This window comes from Perna viridis, chromosome 13 (genome assembly GCF_037379345.1).
Source record: "Perna viridis isolate PV_CMFRI_1.1 ecotype Kerala chromosome 13, ASM3737934v1, whole genome shotgun sequence".
NCBI lineage: Eukaryota > Metazoa > Mollusca > Bivalvia > Mytilida > Mytilidae > Perna > Perna viridis.
In genome coordinates this window covers 2599792-2617485 of record NC_142457.1, presented here as the reverse complement: position 1 = coordinate 2617485, position 17694 = coordinate 2599792, and the positions used below count along the sequence as shown (strand labels likewise).

The window sequence follows — 17694 nt, the reverse complement described above, 5'->3', positions numbered from 1 at the left end:
ACTTGAATTTTGATGTATCTGAATTTAGATACTTTGTAACTGTTTGCAATATTGGTTAGACATAACAAAATATCATTAACAAACAAAGTTTTATGGTGGATTTAATATAGAGAGTGTAGGAAATAATTCAAAAGTTTGGAATCTGACAAAAAATAAATAATTTTGAAGAAAATAGTGTTTGAAATCGTATTTTTATTGCCCACTTTTCAAAATTCCCAATATCTATCCTCCTTTTACTACCTCTCAAAGAAGTTCGCCCAACTACAAACACTATGTTTCCAAAATCGCTTATACCTGATGAACGTCTTGTATTTTTTTGTTTTGTTTTTTTTGTATATTGGTTTTTTTGTTTTGTTTTGTTTTGTTTTGCATTGTTTTTGTTTTTGTTTTTGTTTTTGTTTTTTGTTTTGTTTGCTTGGTTGTTGTTGTTCCCCGGATATTTTACTTCAAGTTAGAGACATATTATAGGGGTTTAAGTAAGATCGAGTTAAGTATATTATTTATAAGGGATGTTTGTTGTGTGTTTGTTTGTGTGTCTGTTTCAAAATTAGTGATATCAAACAGATTATTAAGGAAGTATATTTTTACACAATATTTTAATATCTCACTAGGTTGAGTGCAATGACATTATCACTTATGCAATATTACTGTAGTTTTCCTATTTCGTAGTGCTTATTTTCAATAAATAAGTATGAAGATTGTATAGTTATTTCATTCTTTTATTCTTTTTAATTGAACATAATCAATTAACTTTGATTCTCACTCATACCTTTTGCACTATCAGATAAGTCGTTGGTCATTTATTGACACACTTCTTGACATTATCAATACGATATCGCTTCATGGTTTTTTTCTCTATATATTCAAGATCAAGTATAATCTTCCACAACATCCATTATGCTTTAAATCATATTTTCAATAAAGGCGCTGTGAGTCTGTGTATTTTGAACCATCAGAAACTGCCTTACATAGGAGGGTATTCTCAATAATATCCAAATTATCAGTGATGAAATGAAGGACAATAATTAAATGGAGAAGAAACACAATCACATAAACGTCTGTTTCTTTAAGTAACTGTCTTTGTAAGAATCATGCAAAATCTGGAAAATGTGATACACACCAAAAAAGGCTACACATTTTTATTTTTGTAATTAAGTTGTTTTATGGGTCTATACTATGAAATCCAATAGATTCTACTGTATTCGAGTGTCATTTATAAAGTTATCTCCCTTACTTTTGAATTCTACAGTGCATTCTATACAATTTTTATCTCCTATGAGCAAGGATTATATGAAAAACCAAATGTTAATTTCTGTTTACTGAAGCATTTTAAACAAGATATCAAAAATAAAAATATGTAGGCTTTCCAACCACGTATCACATTTTGCATGATTCTAAGCTTGACTGCTACTTAAAACTTCACAAAGCACCTGATGTAGATAATAAGTACGTAATATCGTAAAATAATTGTATTTGAGTTAATGTTTCATATGTGATATACATACTGATTACAATGATATGAAAATTAAACTGTAAAGAAAATGTCAATAACACAAATCCAATCATTCGAAAAATGAATTTAATTTTCTTGCACAATGAAATGTTTTCTAAAAATTAAAGTTATAATTATAACTTTTTAATTGATGATAAATTTAATAGTTTCATATAGTTCGAAGTTGTTTGCTTGAACTTGTTTAATCGTAATATTAAAACTTTAGCTTATGATTAAAAATCAAATCAACGGCTTTTAAACAATCAACAAAGAGTCAGTAGAATTACTCGTTAGATATTCAACATATGTATAAGCAGTTTGAACTCTTAAGTAAAACAAAATCATAGCTAGATTGTTTGTCAAGAGATTTAAAATTTTTCAAGAAAATTGTTATTCAAGCAATATTTTTAAAAGGCGATTTAAATTTGTTCATGTGTTATTTAATATGGAAAAATATGCTGTCATTCTTTTTTCCTTGATGCCAATTTCGATGGCATTAAGATTTAACAAATTTCACCAAACGTGCGGAACAAATTTAAATGGAAGTGTTATATCTGTCATGGCATCAGACTCGAAGGTAGGGAGTACAACTTTATGATTACAAGCTTTGTATTATCTCTCATCCTGCAACTAAGCATTCTACTAAGGGTTAAACAAAGGGTTTCTTCTAATAACGCAAAGCTTTATTCTTCCACTGCTTAATAGCGTCTCCTGGTTATCGTTATAGTTAAAAGAAACGTCAAAAATACAGTTATTAGATTAATGGTATCCTCGACAAATTCCGCGCTCAAAAGATTGCTGAAAACATGAACATTTTTTCTTAAATGTCGCATGTTTTATTCACATAATGTGGTTGCGGGATAAAACAATACATGAACATTGCCGAAAATATCAATGTATTTATATGTACTCGCTTCGAAACAGTCAGTTTAGCTCGGAGAACATTCGCCGCCTGACTGTCCCTAACGCTCGTTAAATAAATTTGATATTTTTCGGGAAAATGCATGTATTGTATATAGATACGTTTCAATTCATAATTATATGAATGCTTAAGTTTATTAAAACTAAAAGTAGCCAGTTATAAATAGCCACTTCACTGTTTTGTAAAAACATGTCTAAATTTTGAAGTCGTCGTCGATTAACGATACAGACATTAATTGTACGGTATGACCATAAGAGTGTGTTTTGTACTTTCGTTAAACTTATTTGTATGTAGTAACAAAATCTATGAATTGCCTGACAATCATAGGTTTAAAAATGTTACAAAATAATCACTTCGGTACATATGAATGTAAATTTCATTAAAAACAAACTCTGAAAAATAAATTGTGGACTTGCAATGATTTGTACTATAAATGGCTTTTCCTTTGCCATAGACGTACATTCGAACTTTCTTTGAATTACGTACGATACACCTTCGATTACAATATCCGAAATATCTGACATATGTGCCATTTACTAGCTTATCAAGATGAAATTATAAAATGTTAGCGGCCTTTTATTGTCAGAATCTCATTTCAATAAGAGCTGGATTGCAGGAAATTTGCTGAATATGCTGTAATTTGTTCATATATGTGTGTGTGTGTGTGTGTGTGTGTGTGTGTGTGTGTGTGTGTGTGTGTGTGTGTGTGTGTGTGTGTGTGTCCTTTTTCTTTCCATTGCCTTTGGCTTATGTTCTTTTTTATTACCGTTCGAATTATTATTCCCTCCATTTCCTTCCTTGTGTGTAATGTGCTCTTATCAATACCGTGAATTTCAGACATAAGCTTTTATAAAATTTACTTTCAGATTAGATGTGCTTTATACTGTTCACATGACAAAAACTGCAGTGGACTATCTATGAACATATCCGAACTATCTTTAACTGGATCAACAAAATGTCTGTTATTGACAAATATAGTAGCGTCCGGAGTGATGTCAAGTGAGAACATTTGTGTTATTATGAAAGAAGACTCGGATAAAAAAATAGCGTTAACAGAGATGCAAACATCACAGACCCCAATTGAAACAAAGGTAATAAATAGTAAAGAGGTCACAACTTCGTTAAATTTAATATCTAAGGTAACAGTTAATTGTTTAATGACAAGAAAGACTGGGTAAATTTCAACATAATAAAAAAATGTTTATAGTCACAGTTGAGAATTGAAGGGGGTTCCGGAGGTCCCAAACCTAATCTCTTTTGTTGGAAAACTTTTTTTAAATTCATACAAAATTATAACTTAAATGAGACCATTATACCCTCTTCGAAATTTCTTAATCCATCCCTTGGTCATATGTTATGATCGCAAATTAATCTGAGGTCTTGTAAAGTAATGGCCACATTATAGTCTGATTATTCTTTCTATTCTTATATTTAAATGTACAAACAAATAAGGCGCGCTGCATCGCATCTGTATATGATTTAAGTGGAAATTTATAAGTATTTTAAGTACAAAAGTAGGGCATTTTTAAAATAGCATTTTTTCCAATAGAAAAAAAACTATTTCCTTTCATCATATAATATAAGTTAATGTTACATGTATTACCCTGGTATTTTGTGCATAACACTTTGTTTTTATTTGTATTATAGTGTTTAGCATTAATATTTGGCTAAAACATAAAACCAATATTTCTTCGTATGAAGTCAGTGTTACAACATACATATAAATCCAGGGATGCTATCTTCAATCTTTAATGAATTTTAAATTGCAAGCAGTGCATTTATTGCAAAAATGACAAAAAGTTTCAGTCAAAACTTAAAAAAAAAAACAAAATAATGAAATCCAGGGACAAAAACCAGACATGAAAAACAGATACACACAACAAAGAACACAAAATAATCCAAAATATACACGCAAAGTAACAAAAGCAAATAAGCAACTTGGACTCTACTAAAACCTGGGAAAATGAACCAGGTGCACCGGTAGGGTAAGCGTCCTCTGCTTTTCTAGAAACTTCCGCAGAGTTGCTCATAAAAAGTCAAGTACGAGTTAAACGAAAGAAGAAAGGAAAAATATGAAACGTTGAACAAATCGATTTTCATTGTGAAAATGGATACACAGTAACAATCCACGATTTCATGATGACGACCATAAAATTTCTGTAGTGGTGACTTAAATCTTGTAGCAACATAACTATGTTCCTGAAGCCTAATTGTAAGAAGTCTAACGCGAAAGTATGCGTTAATACGGCAAGCTCTGACATAATGTATGAGTTGGGATATGAAAACTCCATACGCAGATGCTGAAGGGATGTTGCCACAGATGAAAGTGTTAAGTTTAAGAAATAATCTATAATATTTTCATATGAAAACATTCTTGACCTCTTCCTGAAAATAAAGATAACCGGTAAGATAGCAGAACTCGAAAAAAAAAATTTTCAAGGTGCATTTATTTTTTTCTGCTTCCAGAATATTCAATATATTCTCCTTCGTCGGAGCTCTTTTGCGTACTGAATTACGTTTTTGGAAGAGTAATGAAGGGTACCAAGATTCTAGTGGAAATAAAATAAATGTAATCAGGGACAAATACCAAACATGGAAACAGACAAACACAATAAAGAATACAAAGTAACAAAAACAATAAAATACCGTTGAACGTCTACGGCTTCATTATTTAAAATAAAACTTCTCTTTGATTATTTTTTAATTCTTTTACTTTATAATACAATATAGCGAAATAGCCTTTTTTAACTCTGTCGTGTTGCCTTAAAATGTAAGTATTTGTTTGCAATACATTTATAATATATTGACAATACAAACATGTAATAGGAATTGTTACAATGTGGTTAAAATGCCAAAACAAAGGTAGGGTATGCGAAATTCGCTGTAAGCTACGGATTAAAAGAAGTAAATTGAACCTTTTTAATGTTCCCTTAGTTGATTTTATTTCATGTTATTTTTTAATTTCTTACAAAATATCGGCAAACAATATCTGACCGTCATCAGTAGGGTAATTCAAAAATGTCAAAATAAAAAAATACATAACTTGAACGTAAAAAAAAAATGATCTGCATATAGATAATAAATCGAATAAAAATATAACATTGAAACTAACGATAAAGAAAGCAAGACGTCAAACAAAAAAACAAATTTGTTTTTTTATGTAAATAAGATAAATAATGAGGAAATAGCAGAAGATATCCGAAATAGACTAATTAGTTTAAAAATCGCCATGAAACATGGAACAATACCGTCTATTAACTTGAACTCGGCGGGATTTGATCTTGAAGTTTTGACATAGCAAAAAATCATTTACTTACGATTTAAAAAGGAAATTGAATAAATCTCTGTTTAGTTTCAAATCATTTACAACAAATTCAACAGTCGTTTTGTAACGTTGAAAAAATCTTGAAATTTCTCACGAATACAGGAACTTTTCAAAAGAGAAAAATAAGCAAAAATTTTGTTGTCATCACACAAATACAAAAACATTGCAATTCTGTAATATTAAATTATTCACACTCGTCTACGAGACAATTTCTTCTTTTCATTTCACATTTTGTTTTGTCATTTCATAAACCCACGGGTGAGAGAGATGATTGCCCGTTCTTTTCAAAGGGTTAAAAAAGATCTCACGAAGGATGAAAGTGTAAAATTGGTCAAATATTTAAAACATTTAAAATACTGTTTCGTATACTAAAATAACCTACTTATATTAATGGTACACTAATAAATGACAGTTTATCGACCACATATTTGGAAATAAATATAAAACATTTTAAGTAGCACTCCAGCTAAGGATCATGCAAAATGTGATTCATGGGAAAAAGCCTACATATTTTTATTTTTGATATTTTGTTTGAAATGTCATAGTAAACAGAAACAAACATGTGGTTTTTCATATAGCCCGTGCTCCTAGGAGATAAAAATTATATAGAATGCACTGTAGATTTCAAAATTAAGGAAGATAACTCTGTAAATGGCGCTCAAATACAATAGAATCTACTGGATTTTCAATGTTGATTATCTTCTATGAGCAGGCAGATTTGAATGAATAATTGTACATTTCATAGTATAGACCCATAAAACAACTTAATTACAAAAATGAAAATATGTAGCCTTTTTTAAGGTGTATCACATTTTTCATATTTTGCATGATTCTTACCAAGACAGCTACTTAATAGCGAAGTTTTGCTCAACATACTCATTATGTTTCAGAAATTCGTTGGTGTTCGTCAAGTAGTTTTATTATTATTGTTTGTTTGGTTTTATTTTTAATGCTTGTTTTGTGGTTGTTTTTTATGTGTATGTTTCTTCTTCGTTTATTCTTATTTCTTTTTTTTCTGCTCGTGCTTCCGAACTCAAAAGGAACGTGTGTTCCCTTATCCATGTCAGCTATTCCGATGTCAAAAGCCTTATATTTTTACAGATTATTATTGGAGCAGTTGAAGGACTAAAAGCTATATGTAATAGTAATTCCGGATACGATATTGGAATTATTTCACCGGACGGCGTTCATGTCTATGATACTTTTGCCTCGCTATCACAGGGACCTTGTCAACAAGTGCAATATGAATCTATTTTCCCGTCTGGCCCAGCTATAACAAGTGTAGAAGCAATAATGACGCACCAAAATGATTATGTGGAAATATTTGCAAGTATGTATGTTGGTTAGATCATGTGCCAGTCTATATCATGTGCCAGTCATGTGGTATACATTAATAAGTACTAGGGTAATTCAAAAAGAAATTCTACTTCATAAAATTTGTAATTTATCATGACCACTCATCACACTTTCAATGATATTATGATCACACATCAATGTTTCCATGACAAATAGATCCAACATCACCCTTCTCGTGACATTATGGTCACACACTACGTTTTACATGATATTCTTATAATATATCTCTCATTTCAGGACATTATGATGACGCATAACCCCCACCCCGACTTTAAAGTTACACATCACCCTTTCCATGATATAATGATCACACCTAACGGTGCCAACTTGTGTATATTTGGTCTTTCTATTATTAGATGATCAAGTTTGGAAGTGGTTAATGAATACAAGTCCACCAACTCTTCAGTCCGGATTTCCTAAATCGTTAATTAGCCATCTTCAATCAACAACAGTTACGCCGAGTTTTGATTTAACAGATCAATTGTTTTCTAATGCCATGTGGGGCACCAATAGAGAAAAGTATGGAGGTGTTCAGAGATATTTTTACACAACTGGTAACACAATATCATATTATTATAATATATTTCCGGAACATTTGGAGTTTTCTCCGAGTGGTGGTAGGATTAATACTCAGAACATGCAAAATATAAATATTTGGTCGCAACTTCCGGCAAATGTTGCTGACGTTTGCAAAGATCCAGAGAACATGGAAAATTACATTGTTTTTACAAATGACGGAAACCATTATCAGTATAATGTGAATTACTATACTGACAACAATAACCCAACTGTGACATCAGTTCATGTAGGCCCGGTGCAGTACTAACATCGATATTGACCGCAATATTGACGTCAGTTAACGCAGGGAATGTTAAGTTCTGACAATCAGTCTTTATTTACTGTGTAATGTTTTAATTTTCTCGCGTGCATTTTTCGGAATCAGTCTTTTTAGATCCAAAATAAATAATTAATGAGGAATATTTCTCAAAATCTACTTCGTTGGTACTATTTTTTGCACGTTTGTATCCACCGCAAAAATAGCGAAAGTTACTAAAACGCAAAAATCAATACACCTATGCAGATACCTCCCAAACCGGTCACCACTGGGACAAGTAGAAATTGCCGGTTCATAGGGGTGGCCGTTTTTTTTTTAAATAGCAATGCATTCTAAGAGTTTTTTTTCCATTGATGTGTTTTATAACCCTATACGTTGTCAGTTTGCTGGTCGAGGCATGTTTAATGCCTTTTTTCAAACTTTATTACATTTGAAAGCTTGCATCATTTTTAAATGATTTGATTTTATAAACGGTACTGCCTACAGAAAAGTGTATAACAAAAAATGCTTTGTGACTTTCCTATGTTTTAGTTTTAATAAGATGAAAGTGCTTTAAAGACGTAGAAAAGACTTTGATTATTTATGTAATTTACAAAAGATGCACAACTTTACTGAATTAGACAGATGTAATGCTGAAAAATACACAAGCATATAATAATTTAATTTGTTTAGATCATGTAAAAAAGTGGCTTGAAATTTAGTGTGTTCATTTTTTGTACAATGATTTCATGTTTCATATGATTTGATATGCCGTATATACGTGGTAAAAGTCGTCAAGGGAACCAATAATGTTGCGGAAATGAAAAAATGCAATCAAGGGACAAAGACCAGAAACACACAACAAAGAACATAATTAACCAAAACAATACATACAAAGCAACAAAAGTAAATGAGCAACTCGGACTCTACTAAAAACTGTCGTGCACCGATATGGTAAGCAACCTTTGCTTTTTTAGAGCTACCTTCTGAGTTGCTCTTGAAAAGTCAAGTCAAGGATAGACGGAATCAGTTTTTATTGTACAAATAGTTTTACAGTAACAATCCACGAGTTCATGATGACGACAATAAAACTTCTGTAGTGTTGATCTCAAACTTGTAGCAATATAAATATTTTCCAGTAGCCTTATTGTAAGAAGTCTAGCGCGATACAAACAGAATTCTGCGTAGTTAAGGCAAACTCTCGCATAACATATGAGTTGTGATAAGAAACGCAGGTGCTTTAGGGATGTTCCACATATGAAAGAAAGATTATAATACGAAATGCAAAGTTATCGCGTTTGTTATATAGTTTGGTAATAGTTTTCCTTTACCATCGATCTCTAAGTGTAGGTCAAAATATGTGGCTGACTTCACAGTGTCTGTAGTATCCTTCATCTCAAGTTGTCTAGGGTAGATAAAAAGTACAAATAATAGTATAAATTTAATATCATATGAGTACACTGTACATTCTTCTGCCATGTTTTGGGGTTTAGTATGTTAATGTCCACTTTTTATGTTTCAACATGCAATCAAATCTTAAGTCTTCGCCATTATTAATAACCCGGTTTCAAAGCTAAAAAAGTCTAAGAAATTATTCCATTAAACTTGCGGGAACGATTTCTCATTCTTTTTGAAAAATTATTGATTTTGTTTACAAAATAAGTTCACACACTCTTATTATTTTCATTTATTTTGGTATACCGAATAAAGGTAATCAATGCATGTTGCTTCTCGGCATCGTTCAATTGAGATTGTCTCTATTTTATGATTATTCCGTTTTTATTGTTAATTCATGCAGGCGATTGCATATAGGATATCAGACATCCAATCCAGGTAATGAGAACAGGTAATATCTTTTACATTTACATCATTTGCAGTTAATCTGTATATGAAATCGATATTTTTCCTCTTCTGAACTTTCATAGCAAACAAGACTTGCATCTCACAAGATGCAGGGGATAATCACTTATATAAAATGCATATATTTACTCCCGCTTAGAAGAATTTAGTCGTTGTTGTTGCTGCTCGATATTTCTGGGTTTTGTAACGTGTGTGTGTGTGTGTGTGTGTGTGTGTGTGTGTGTGTGTGTGTGTGTGTTCCCAATGTTTGATTTTACTTTGCCTTCCACAAGTAACACAACGTTTACATCTACATATCCGTGGTATACTTAGTTAACTTAGTTCTTGTAGAATGCATACACTTGGGCATACGCTAATCTGTTTCAATTATGATGTTTGCACATTATCATTCCATCATAATCACAACTGTGTCACAATATATGTTTCACACACTGTCGAGGCCATTTTAAACCTCAGCCAATTGTTCAACTGAAGAGGAATTTACATCATTGTTTATAACTAGCTGTGATTAATTTGTAAAAATACTTTTTCCTTCTTTTGTTTTTATACATTCGTTTGTCAATGTGGAATTAATATTACTTCTCTTTAACATATTCCAGTAGCGAGATTGGCTATGAGTACAATGTTTTTGTTATACGAACTTTCCTTGTAGGCTATTCTTTTTGACTATTGCCTAGCTTTTTCAATTCGGTAATCTTGTAATTACCCTTCATTCCTTTGGTAAACTGTTTCAAATTTGGTTTCGGAGCTGGTTTAAATATTTGTATTTTAACCACTTAAGTCGTCATTTCAATGAAATGCTCAACCTATTCTGTAACCTGTAATGTCAATTTTTCTCTTCAAACAGTCTAGGGTTTCATTTTTCACAAGCTCCGATATTAGGACCTTCCACCCCCTTTTAATTTAAGTGACCTGATTGTCAAAGTTTCAAAAATATTTCTGCCCTAAATACAGATTCTAACAAAATCATGGAAATATGACTAAAAATCCAAGTGAACAAGTGAGACGACAATTTTGTCAACTACTTTTACAACATAAAGTAATTTTAAATACACACATATTCAGTAAAATATAAGGAACTTAATATTGAAGGCAGTTTCAGCCTTTAAAGCCTTTATAGCCCCTGCCTCTTTATAGTTGACGAGTATAGATTGTACATGAAATTTGTAATTTATTTTTTTAGCAAGATTTATCGCTCATGATTGGCTTGATTTATGTTGGAGATTATATATATTTTTTTATAGTTTTAAATTATCTCAGTTGATTCCGTTGATGAAACAATTGATGAAATGTTATATAATTAGTAAAACAATTATAGGCTAGTCTCATTTCTGTCAATTGTTAGTATAATTCTTGAACGACATGTTTTAATAGCTTTTATGAATATCTAACTACAAATAAATTAATAACTTGTTGTCAATCTAGTTATAGACCAACACATTCTTGTGCGACATACTTAAATAGCCTTCTTGATCGGTGGATGAAACTTATAGATGATGGTAAATAAATAGATGTATTATTTATTTACCTAAGAAAGGCCTTAGATACTGTGAATCACGATGTATTATTATACAAGTTGAAATCTTTTTGGTATTTGTGATATTTCACTTTTATGTTTTAAATCCTACCTCTGTAATAGACAACTATGCGTTGCTTGGAATTGTATTTTGTCAAGGCCTTATATTATAACTATAAGTGTCCCACGAGGTTCTATACTTGGACCCTTTCTTTTTATATTATATGTAAATGATTATCCAAAATGTTTCAAATATTAATTAATTAATGTTGTACTAATTGGTTTGGTGTAAAAAAAACTTTGCTAATATTGATAAGATTTTTAAACTTCAAAAATTGCAACACGGATAATTTTAAATGAGCAAATTGTTATGACTCCATCTATTGTACCTCTTAACAAACGTAAATGGATGGCTATGCCTGATAACCTTTTTTTTTTAAAGAAAGCTAATTTTATTTTTCAAGTCAATTAATCTATTGGTTCCAGAATATTTAAATTAGATATGTTCATTACCTTAGTGCGAGATCTACCAGACAGAGCAATCAAAATTTATTGTAAAACAGAATGTTATAAGCGCGCTTCAATTATATCTGGTAGCTATCTGTGGAATGAGCTATGTCATGATTTAGAAAATTGTACAACTGTCAATCTTTTAAAGAGGTTAATTTAGAACAGGTCTTCGGTTAATCAAAGTCTGTATCACCTGTATCAATTTTTAAGTAATATTATAATGTAATTTTAATTCAGTTAGTGTCAATTTTATAATATGTATTGTAACTATGTATATATGTCAACACCATATTGTAAACTGATTAAGTAACTAAATATGTCCAAATATTTTTGTAAATATTTCCGCCACTTTTATTCACTATATATCTTTATACAACCGGTAAGTCTTTTCTTTAATCTTACTTAATCAGTTTCGTTTTCTTTCTCTGGTCTTTGTCCCTGGATTACGTTTTTGCTGCAATGTCGGTTCACTCGATTACTCTTTCAATGATTCTCAATTCCGAACTGGGCATATTTGATGCACTATAATAGAATGAAAATTGATGACCTTAACATCTTCTGAATGCATGTATGGCATCCTTATATTGAAATAACGGATTAAACCATTAACAACCTAATGGTCCGGTTAAGAGACGTTTTGGTGTATTATCTATTTTATCTATCTCTATCATTGATTTAGATTTATACATGTTATTAAAGCATCTTCAATATAATCATCGTGTTTTGTTTCTGTTTTTTTTTTTTGTATGGTTTTTGTTCTGTTTTTGTTCTTGTTTTTATTTTTGTTTTTTTTATTATTTTATAATGTTTTTTGTTTGTTTGTTTGTTTGGTTTTTTTGTTTTGTTTTTTGTTTGTTTTTTGTTTGTTTTTTTTTTTTTGGGGGGGGGGTTTGTTTTTTTTTTTGTGTTTTGTTTTGTTTTTTTTTTTTTTTTGGTTGTTTTTTAAGCAGTCGTAGTCGTATGTGAATATCATTAAGGTTTATTAATGTTGGTCGATTACTGTTAAAATACTTCATAAAACATTTATTCGTTAGCCTGGAAATAAAACTAGTTACATTTCTACGAGAATTTATGATTTAGTAAATAAACACTTTGATTTTGTAAAGAGCTTCCGATAACTTCATTGAGATACTGATTTCATTCGTGCATCAATGGAATTGTAGATCTGATATATGTTATAGTTAATATTCGCAAATTAATAATTATATCAGGTCAAAAAGAACAGCCAAAAAATAACCACAAATGACATAAATTACATGATTTATGTTTCACTTAAACATTATGACAAAGTGTGGTTTTAACTGCATTCTGTAAATATCAGTTTTCTTAAACTTGATGATATGACATAATAATGCCCTCATAAGAACAGGATGTTCTGTGGAAATAAGGGAACTTCTTCGACAATTACTCAATTTACGATGTTTTTAGACATGAAGTTCCTCAACATTCTTCCACCAAACAATTTATTTTACATATTTTATATGTAATCAGTATTTCCAAAGATTATCAAAGCAATTTTAAAGGATAAATTTATCTATCAGAAGTTTAAATACACACTTTTAGGAAGGAAGATTGAACCTTTACATTGGAGCCATTTTAACCCTTTATAGTCCCAGCCTCTTTATAATGGCAGAGCATAAATTGTTCATGTTATTTGTACCTTGCAAGAGTTATCGCTCATGGCTTGGCTGATTTATGTTGATGATGACTACATGACTTTCTCCAACATACATTTCTGGTTACAGCAAAAGACTATTGTAATGTAAATAAAAGGCGTATGCATACGGAAAAGCGCGTTGTTCTTTGTGTTTTCTACACATGCGGGGAGTTATTTAGAAAGGAGACTAAAATTCGTTTAAATGAAGTTTAATAATCTTCAGTTAACTTAATTGCTTTAGGATTTGAACAACCAGCACCCCCAACCCCACTCCAAAATGATAACTAAAGAAAACTAAAACGAAATCTTGCATAATAGATTAAGGCAAATACACATTCAAGAGTAGATTGAAATTTAATTAAATTATATTCCAGGGATCCAACGTTTTATTGGTCAACGTTATTCTTCAATACGGTCAGGGATCTATTGTTATAAATTACAAAAGAAAATCGGAATAATTTACACTCGTATTTCTCTTAAAATGCTATCAAAATAAAACGGAATGTCAACAACTAAATTTCATTTATTGAAGAATAAAATACATGAAAAATATCTACAACTTAAAGTCTTAGTACTTCTTATGTCAAAATATCCTTAATCTAGTCAAATAAGCTGATTTCATTAGTTGTATGATGACATACAGTCGAACCTCGATGTGTCGAATTCAAAACAGCCGAAATCTCGGATAACTCAAACTAATTTCGAAGTCCCAACAAAACTCAGGGATGTAAACCAGGGACAAAGACTAGAGATGGAAAACAGACATACACAACAAAGAACATAAAGTAACTAAAATCATACATACAAAGTAACCAAAGTAAATGAGCAACTCAGACTCCACTAAAAACTGGGAGCATGGACCAGGTGCACCGGTAGGGTAAGCGTCCTCTGCTTTTCTAGAAACACCCGCCGAGTTGCTCATAAAAAGTCACGTCCAGGGTAGACAAACGAGGAAAGGAAAACTATGACCAGTTGAATAAATCAATTTTCATGGTGCTGATGGATACACCATAACAATCCACGAGTTCATGATGACGACCGGAAACTTCTGTAGTGATGACTTCAATCTTGTAGCAACATAACCCTGTTCCTGAAGCCTATTTGGTAGAGTTCTAGCGCCATACAAAAAGTCTGCGTAGTTTCGGCAAGCTCTGGCATAACGTATGGGTTGTGATATGAACACTCCATACGCAGGTGCTGAAGGGATGTTGCCACAGATGAAAATAAAGTTGACAATTCTGAATGAAAAGTCATCACGTTTGTCGTAAGTTTGGTCAATAGTTTTCCTTTACCATCGATTTCTAAGTGTAGGTCAAGATATAAGACTGACTTCACAGTGTCTGTAGTATCCTTTATCTCAAGTTCTTTTGGGTAGATGTGATGTATCAAAACCCCGAAATTAGGATTGTTTAAAGATAATACGTCGTCTATATAGCGGAAACTGAGATTGAAGGATCTAGCCAAACGATATTCTTTCTTTCTGATCAGATCAGCTATAAAGTCAGCCTCATAAGAGTGAATGAATAGGTCAGCAAGTAAAGGAGCACAATTTGTTTCCATCGGAATGCCGACCGTTTGTTGAAAAACACGTCCACCACACTGGAAAAATATGTTGTCGAATAAAAATTCTAGCATTTCGTAAACATCTTCCTCTGTATATTTGGAAAATGATTTGGAATTATTTTTACAAAGTATGAGGAATCTCTACCAAGAACTATATATTTGTATCTAGGTGTACCATCTTTTTTTGGAAAAACAACGCTGTGTAATGTTTTTAAGTCGGGATTTTAACTGAGTATGGATAATAGAAGTATACAGTGTTGAAAAATCATAGGTTTTAATGCTATTATATTCTAATGATAATAGTCTTGAACTGGTTGTCTCCAAAAGATCTTTCGAATTTTTCAGGATCCACATTGAATTAATACCACTACGGGAGTAACAAGTGTTGTGGTAGGACTGTAGACCCTCTTTGACATTTGTGAGTATAGAATGATACCCTCGGGTCAAAATCCACTAGCAGAGGTATCGACCCAGTGGAGTGAAAGAGTAATCAAAGGAACCAAGGTTATAACTGTAATCAAAGGAATGAAATCCATGGACAAAGACCAGACATGGAAAACAGACATACACAACAAAGAACATAAAGTAACTAAAATCATACATACAAAGTAACCAAAGTAAATGAGCAACTCAGACTCCACTAAAAACTGGGAGCATGGACCAGGTGCACCGGTAGGGTAAGCGTCCTCTGCTTTTCTAGAAACACCCGCCGAGTTGCTCATAAAAAGTCACGTCCGGGGTAGACAAACGAGGAAAGGAAAACTATGACCAGTTGAATAAATCAATTTTCATGGTGCTGATGGATACACCATAACGATCCACGAGTTCATGATGACGACCGGAAACTTCTGTAGTGATGACTTCAATCTTGTAGCAACATAACCCTGTTCCTGAAGCCTATTTGGTAGAGTTCTAGCGCCATACAAAAAGTCTGCGTAGTTTCGGCAAGCTCTGGCATAACGTATGGGTTGTGATATGAACACTCCATACGCAGGTGCTGAAGGGATGTTGCCACAGATGAAAATAAAGTTGACAATTCTGAATGAAAAGTCATCACGTTTGTCGTAAGTTTGGTCAATAGTTTTCCTTTACCATCGATTTCTAAGTGTAGGTCAAGATATGAGGCTGACTTCACAGTGTCTGTAGTTTGTGTTGGTACATGTGTCGGAATATTTAATTAAGCATCAAACAAATGATAGTAATTACGTGAATTTACAACAACTACATTCGTTCCGCTAGTGATTCTGAACTTTTATCGTAGTAATGTAGAGCACATGGTTTGACTAATCTCCGGATTTCGAGGCGTGCAAAGCAGCCTGCTATGAACCTAACCCGTTTTCGACATATAAAAAATAAAATGGAAATTTCCCTTAAGCACGCGGTGTCTTTCAGTATTTAAAACATGATAAACAACACACAAAAATATCTTCCGATCTGAAACGCCAATCATCACGAAGAACCCTGTAAAGTGAAGAACACGTACATGTACCAGCAAAACAAATGATTTAAATGCAGAAAAAATCACTGACCAAACTATTTCCGGGTTATACTCGACCTCGAATAACTCGAATATTTTTACTTGGTCCCTTCGACTTAACGAGGTTCGACTATGCATAGAAAAAAGCATTCGAATGTTATCAATATAACAAAACCAATTAAGCATGATCAAAATAACAATAAATCTACAGTTGCTATCTCTTCTAACCTCTCTTGAATTTTGTCAGAATCTATCACAATAGCAGAAAGAACAAAAATCCTGACAGATCCTGACAGGGTGTGAGAGAGGCTGTCTTGGGTCAGGATACGTTTTGCCATATTCTCTGACAGATCCTGACAGAAACTGGGTTGCGATAAAACAATACGAAAAGTTTTTATAAACTGCCATACCCGTGGACAGTTCATGATATTAAATATATCTATTCAGCATGATGTAAATTAGAACTGGAAGTCCGCGATTAATAATGGAATAATTATCATTGTTTACACGTACATGTATAATTTTATACATTCTGTTATAGACCTTTAATTAAATTTTATTTATTTAATTACATGTCTATGATTTGGTTCTGACCAATAACTTTCAGATGTTTGGTAATTTTCAAAAAGTTCACGATTGATAAAATCAGTTTTGAGCGATAGTACTTTTGAATTGTAATTGAGTCTCAAATCAATCTATAAAATGTTAAAATTGACATTTTTGGCATTAAATGGGTACATTTGTACGTATTATTTTGATTATTTTATGTTCAGTGTTGTGTGTATGTCTGCTTTCCAAGTCTGGTCTTTGTCCCTGGGTTACATTCTTTTGATTTCCTCTTGAATCTTGCTTCCCTTGAACAAAAATAACACAGCAAAATTCGGATCAGTTAATGGTTTAATTCTACATAAAATTAATGTAACTTCCACATATTTAGGGGGCTTCTATGCCTGAATTTATTTTTCTGAAGACACTCTTTTGTCTGTAACCAAATGTTAATTTGTAATGAAATAAGCCCATATATATATATATTCATTATTTCAAAGAAAATTAGCATTACAGGATCCATGAACTGATAATTGATCAATTCCATCATATCGTGATTATTTTTTTTTTGGGGGGGGGTGTGTGTGTGTGTGAGTTTTGTTTTTTATTTGTTTTTGTTTTGCTTTGTTTTTAAACAGTGTGAATTGCAAATGTTT

General features: G+C 31.9%; 1 protein-coding gene across 1 annotated transcript; it reads left to right on the top strand.

The window, feature by feature from the left end:
• Nucleotides 1-3472: 3472 nt before the first annotated feature.
• On the top strand, nucleotides 3473-8029 carry LOC148599220 (uncharacterized). Its single transcript, XM_088557175.1, has 3 exons — nucleotides 3473-3505; nucleotides 6841-7069; nucleotides 7452-8029. The coding sequence occupies exons 1-3, from the start codon at nucleotides 3473-3475 to the stop codon at nucleotides 7919-7921; spliced, it is 732 nt and encodes a 243-aa protein (XP_088413301.1). The 3' UTR covers nucleotides 7922-8029.
• Nucleotides 8030-17694: the final 9665 nt, after the last annotated feature.